Here is a 6320-nt window from a genome sequence, read left to right on the forward strand (position 1 = left end):
AAAGAAGCAAAGGGAGGAGTTTGACCCCAAGTCCAATAAAGAGGTTTTTGTTTGCTACAATAGTCTTTTCGAGGGATATCGACTTTATGATCCAATGAAGGACATTGTATTGAGCCGCGAGGTGATCTTTGATGAGCATATTCTTTCAGAGGGAGTGTCACAAACTGCTGACATGTCAAGCACTAAAGAACGGAGCCAACCTGTAGAGCCCGACCAAGGGGCCTAAACCCTATAAGCAGTAGAAGCAGAAGTAGCAAGAAAAGTTTAACCAAATTACAAAGTCTTACCAAGTGGCCTATTTTTTAAGAAGTTTCCACCAACTTATGGGACCCCTTCTAATGGGGCCCAAGTGCTTAGAGATAAAACAAAGCACGACCACACACTATTGCGTAGCAGCTCATGACGTGGCAGGTCAGTACGAAAGACCCGGATTTTGCGTTGGATTGCTGACGTGGCACATTGTTCGTGTACGGATTTCCCAAAATCGTGCTGGCTGATTTTCAGCATGAGCTTTTGGACCACTTGCTTTTGAATTTGAATCGTTTCATGTAACTGCTTTACATAGGTCAAGGGCCTTTAAATATGTGCATAGGGTTCAGTCTCTAACACACTTCTGGGCGAAGGTGCACAGCGCGAGTACCGGCAGTAAACTGAAACCAAGCAATTAAAGAAATTCCAAAAGGGCGTCAAGGTTTGGGGCCAATGCTCTCTCGAGGTGGAATCCACTGTGCCTCTCCTTCGATTAACTATAACAAGATACCACCCAGTGGTGGTATGTGATAGTTTGTGTGTCTATCAGTGCTTGCAATTTTCCTCAATTTTTTATCCCTATTTTCCGGGTTGTGGGATTTTAGGGAAGGTCAGGCAATTTGGGAGGTATCCCTATATAGGGAGAGCGAGTGCTCACCGCAAATGTATCTTTTCTATGCATTGCAATTAGAGCCAATGTTCACGTTTTGCGAAGATCCGTACAGCTGCCATGTCATCACCATAACACACGGAAATCCGAATTGTCTGCCACGTCAACATGTCAGCGCAAATTGCGGACATCCGTAGAACTGTCGCATCATCAGCAGCTTACGCGAGAGATTTGAGTGTGAGTGCATGTGGTCCTGCTTTATTTTAATGCCTTTAGGTCCCCTAGGCCCCATCAAATGGGGTTCCTTAAGTTGGTGGGAACTCTTCTTTAAAAATAGGTCACTCGATGTTACGGAATTGGACTAATAACATTGAGGATAGCGGAATTAAGATAATTATTGTGAGCATTTCTTTAAGAGAATTCATCATGAGCATAAGAAAAGTACTTGATGTTAGATATACCTTCATAAGTTCAGAATAGTCTGAACTCACGAATTATAAGAGGGAATAAAGCACTCATAAAACTATAAAAGCAAGGGACACAAGAAAAGAAAAGAAAAACAAAAACAAACAAACAAACAAACTAAATCACTTTGTTTCCTACGAAACAAAACTAGATAAAACAAAACATTATTAAATTAAAAATGTTATAGAAAAGGCATGTGTAAAATAAGTTGACACAACTTACTTGGCTTAAAACAAGTACTCAACTTTAAGCAAAAAAAAAAAAAAAGGATAAGACATCTTAACAACTTAATCCTAGAAATCAAACTTCACACAACAACTTCTAACGGAACACGTTCTTAAGTCCTCAAGTAAGCTAAATATGAAATCGAAAAATGAATACTACTACAAACCTACGAAGAGCAAAATAACCATAATACCTAGTTAACTTGGCATGAAGAATACTTGTAAAAGAAAGGGGGAATTAGAGAAATTGACAACACTTGAGGACCGGTTTTACTTGGAGCCGGTCCCCCCTCCAAAAGGCTTTTGTATTATAGATTCTCCCATGAAGAGAGACTTGGTACAATACATGTTTTGCGTTCCTTGAGACCTTGTTGGTGCAATGAAGATGGTAAGCTTCATGCACAAAGATTATGCCAGAAACTACCTTGCAAAAACATTAGCTTGTCCCCGGCCTCAATCCCAAGACCTCAAACACCTCCAAAGGTGGAGAGAGCTAGCAAGGAGTGAGGGAAGGGAAGAGGAAGAAGAAGTGGCATACGAGAAAGTAGTAGTTTCCTCTCATATCATTACTCATATAGCATAGCATAGCATAGCATAGTAATGAAGATGAAGGAGATGGCAAGCATTGCTTTGAAGCATAGCTCTTGGTTGGATTTGCATTCCATAGCCAAGAGGTGTTGGTGTAGGCTCTCAACTTCTCAAGCTTGGAGAAGGAGATCAAGTTCTTGCTCATCACACAATGACAGTGTGTGTGAGTGTGTTGTGGGAGAGTCTATGCCACAAGCAAGCCCCCTCCTAGCTTTCCTCTTCCTAGCTCATGCTAAAACTTCATTTGCTCTTCCCAAGCCTAGCCAATTGCAAGCTTAGGTCTTAACTAACAATAGAGGTAGCATTTGGACAAGTGTCCCTTTTTTCTCTTTGAGAGAGAGGGATTGAATAATTGATTAATTAAACTTAATTCTTATTGGACCTCTCTCAAGGCCATCCAATAGGCATTAGGCACACTATGAGGGCAACCTTGCTAGGGCTTAACATGTGTCTTATATGCCTCTTGTGGAAAGGGCTTGCCTTGAGCGCGCGTGCGCGTGTGTGTGTCTTCTCTCTCACGCCCCTACCATTAGGGCTCGCCCCCTCCTTTGTAGGGATCATGGTTGAGTAACACACCTTAAGCTTTTGGCCATCAAGCATGACAAGCACCTCAAGCACCTTAGTCATCAAGCATGACAAGCACCTTAGTCATCAAGCATGACAAACACCTCAAGCACCTTTGTCATCAAGCACGACAAGCGCCTCAAGCACCTTAGTCAACTCAAGCACGACAAGCACCTCAAGCACAGGCCTAGCTTACCCTAAGGTCTAAGGGCTTTTAACACTAACCTTTGGAGGACTTTAATGAAGCTAACCCTAAGGTCTTTTAAGCTCCATTATTTGCACATTGTTCTTCAGTAGACCATCTCCTTTTGAGCCCCTGCGGAGATGTAACCATCTCTCATTTTAGCCCCGTGCTAAGCTAGGTCTAGAAACACATTTCTATGTTCTAGCTCTTGTTCCCCTTTTTCCTTCCCATATTAAATGATCAGTTTAACATGAGAAAATCATTTCGGTAAAGCTAGATATTAGATTTTAGACACTCGGCAAGATTTTGCAAGTTGGTAAAACTTCTTCAACTTCTTTTGCAGCTTTTAGGGTTTAGGCCCCTCGACCGGGATCTGCAAGTTAGCTCCGTTCTTCAGTGCCTTGACACGTCAGCAATTTGTGACAACTCTATGATCATCAATCAAGTATGAAATACCGAAAGGGGTGCCAAATTTTGGGGCCAGTGCACCTGGAAGCGGAACTCCACAGCTTCATGTCAACGCTTCTCTCTCTTTCTCTAATCAATTAAATTTGTTGCAGTTTCTGCGGACGGTAATATTCTAGCCCCTCGTAGGTGTGTTTTCGAGTGGACTGCATGCTCGCAGTTTTCGACTGTCTCTCCTTCGATTAACCATAACAGAATACCACACAGTGGTGGTCTGTAATAGTCCGTGCGGTGATTGCAATTTTCCTCAGTGTTTGATCCCTATTCTCTGGGCTGTGGGATTTCAGGGAAGGTCGAGGAATTTGGGAGATCTCCCTATATAGAGTGAGCGAGTGCCCACTGCAGTTGTATCTTTTCTGTGCATTGCAATTAGAGCCAACGTTCGCGTTTTGCGAAGATCCGTACAATTGCGACGTCATCGCCGTAAAACGCGGAAATCCAAAATGTTTGCCGCGTCCGGATGTCAACGCAAATTGCAGGCGTCCGTACAGCTACCACATCGTCAACAACTTACGCAAGAGATTGAGTGTGAGTGCATGTGGTCTTGTGTCACAAATTGCTGACGTATCAAGCCACTAAAGAAACGAAGCCGACTTGCAGATCCTATCTTGAGAGGCCTAAACCCTAAGTGAAGAAGCACAAGCAGCAGATTTTCGCAATTCATGCTGGCCTGCTTACGTGGCAGATTGTACGAATTTCGCGCTGGCATGCTGACGTGGCAGCTTGTATGGATTTCAACGATTTGTGCTGTTGACGTGGTAGTTGTACGGATTTTCGCAAATCACACTGGCAGCTTTTGGGCATCTGCTTTTGGACAAGACGCTTTTGAGTTTGAAGGCGTGTCATGTAAACTGCTTTTAATGGCCAAGGGCCTTTAAATATGAGGCTAGGGCTCATTCTCAGCACGCTTCAGTGATAAGGTGCAGAGCGTGGAGTACTGGCTTGTATTGCGTTGATGCAATATAAAGAAATACCGAACAGGGTGCCAATGTTTGGGGCCAACACTCTCTGGGGTGGAATTCTCCCATATGGATAACCCTTATTATCCATACCCGGGATACACAACTAACCAACCCAAAGATTTCAAGAATGGCGGCACGACAATCAAATTTTTCACTTTTTCCGGGGTGAAAAATCGAAAGAAAGCATTGCAGTTTCTACAACAATTCAACAACATCTATGCTTTGGGGAACTATACAGAAGGATCCAAGATTTCTTGAGCAACAGGATTTCTAAAAGATAATGCTTTGCAATGGTGGAGCTCAATCGCGACACAGCCGCATGCTCCAAGGACCAGGCAGGCTTTCAAGACAGTTTTTGCACATAGTCACATGACTTCTATGTTCGAAGTCCAGATTAGGTCAAAATGGGGCAACTTGAAAATGCTTGCCACTACCTATGTAGTATATGAAAGAGCCAACCAAACCAACCATCATGAGCACAAATAGCCCTTCATGTGTTTTTTACCAAAAAAATTACAAAAAAATATTGCCCCATCTATTCACACACATCAATGCATCATAGCAAGTAGAGCGGCTTCTCCTTTGTTGTCTACTCATATGGCTGCATTTCAGATAAAACAAAATGGTGTGTGTGTGTGTGTGGGGGGGGGGGGGGGGGGGCGGGGGCCCACTTCTTACCGTATAAACATTTGACACAGGTTTTAAGGCAAATCCTGCTTCCACATAGGTTGCGAACCTGTAGAGAACAAAAGCAATGGCACCAGCAATGACTGCCCCTTGGAAAGTTTGCCAGGCCGTCAGAGGAGCCTTTGCCATTGTCTTCTCTGTTTTCTCAATCACCACAGATGCGTTCTTGGGTGCTTCATTAATGTTTTCTAAACCAGTCGAGCGAACTTTCTGTACAAAAATCAATGCTCTCTCTCTCTCTCTCTCTCTCTCTCTATCTCTCTCTCTCTCTCTCTCTCTCTCTCTTGTGAGTGTGAGTAGTTTCACCAAAACTGTGCGTGTGTAGAAAAAAAAATGTGTGTGTGAGTGTGTGTGTGTGGAGAAGCTTGTCATAGAAACATCTACCATAAATGCTCAAACAATACCATTTCCTTGGCGAGCTTCATCCTGCGACGCAAGGACCGGTAGAGGAGAACTGCAATAATTCCAGTGAGCAAGATGCTCGCTGCAGACTGCAGAGGTGTAATCTTTTCAGACGTAAAGGACAAGGGGTCCCCAGAATCTGGGAGCTGGATAGGACCGCCCTCTTCATCTTCAACAGAAGAGGGAGACGGAGGAGAAGCGAGAGGAGGAGAAGAGGCGGGAGGGGCGTCAGCAGCAACTTGAGAAGTCGCAGCGGCAGCCGCAGCAGCTGTGACGAGACGGGGAAAAGAGAGCGACAATGGCACGCTCACTAGTGGTCGGCTGCGTGAGCTATGGCGCAACGCAGGTTGGCCCGTGAGCGAAACGCCCAAACTCCATGGAGCTGTCCCTACACTCGCTCCCATTTTCGTTCCTGCACCACAAGAGTACCACCATCTTATTCCCCGTAGAGGGGAGTCCCACCATAAGTTCATTTAGGGTAAGTATAACATGCACTTGTACTTGGGTCAAATCCAAGTGGACAACGTTTCGAAAACTTAATGAGCATAATGGGTAGATAATGAGTGCCTAGGAGCTTCAATTGTTGGCAAACTTAATCAAGTCATTGCTTTCTCATGCATAATCGGAGCATGGCGTAAGAGGGCTGGATTAAAAGCTTTTGTGAAGGGCTACGCAAGCATTTGAGTGTGGATGGAGAAGCTCCAATGAATTGAAAGCTACAACTTCAACAAAGTTATCCCAAAAAAATAGGATTGTTGGATTAATCTTCAAGATGCAATCAAGCAAGTCAAGGTGATTATGTGAAAACACACATTTATTGAACCTAAAGAAATCAACACATAATCTAGGGTTCAATCCTAATTAGCTCTAGTCACTTGGGTAGGGAAGTGACCATGTAGTCGTACCCAAATCCAATTTCC

The 6320-nt window shown here is 43.9% G+C and overlaps 1 protein-coding gene across 1 annotated transcript in view; it reads right to left on the reverse strand.

Moving 5' to 3' along the window:
- LOC147447017 (uncharacterized) overlaps nucleotides 1–5833 on the reverse strand; it is a 28754-nt gene extending 22921 nt beyond the window's left edge. The window contains exons 1-2 of the mRNA XM_086522922.1: nucleotides 5403–5833; nucleotides 4990–5208 (exon numbers count right to left, since the gene is read on the reverse strand). Of these exons, the coding sequence (XP_086379048.1) occupies nucleotides 4990–5208; nucleotides 5403–5804 (621 nt within the window). The 5' untranslated portion in view covers nucleotides 5805–5833. The remainder of the gene's footprint in view (nucleotides 1–4989; nucleotides 5209–5402) is intronic.
- Between the last annotated feature and the right edge of the window lie 487 nt (nucleotides 5834–6320).

This window comes from Adiantum capillus-veneris, chromosome 11 (assembly GCF_014529385.1).
Source record: "Adiantum capillus-veneris isolate H3 chromosome 11, ASM1452938v2, whole genome shotgun sequence".
Taxonomy (NCBI): Eukaryota; Viridiplantae; Streptophyta; class Polypodiopsida; order Polypodiales; family Pteridaceae; genus Adiantum; species Adiantum capillus-veneris.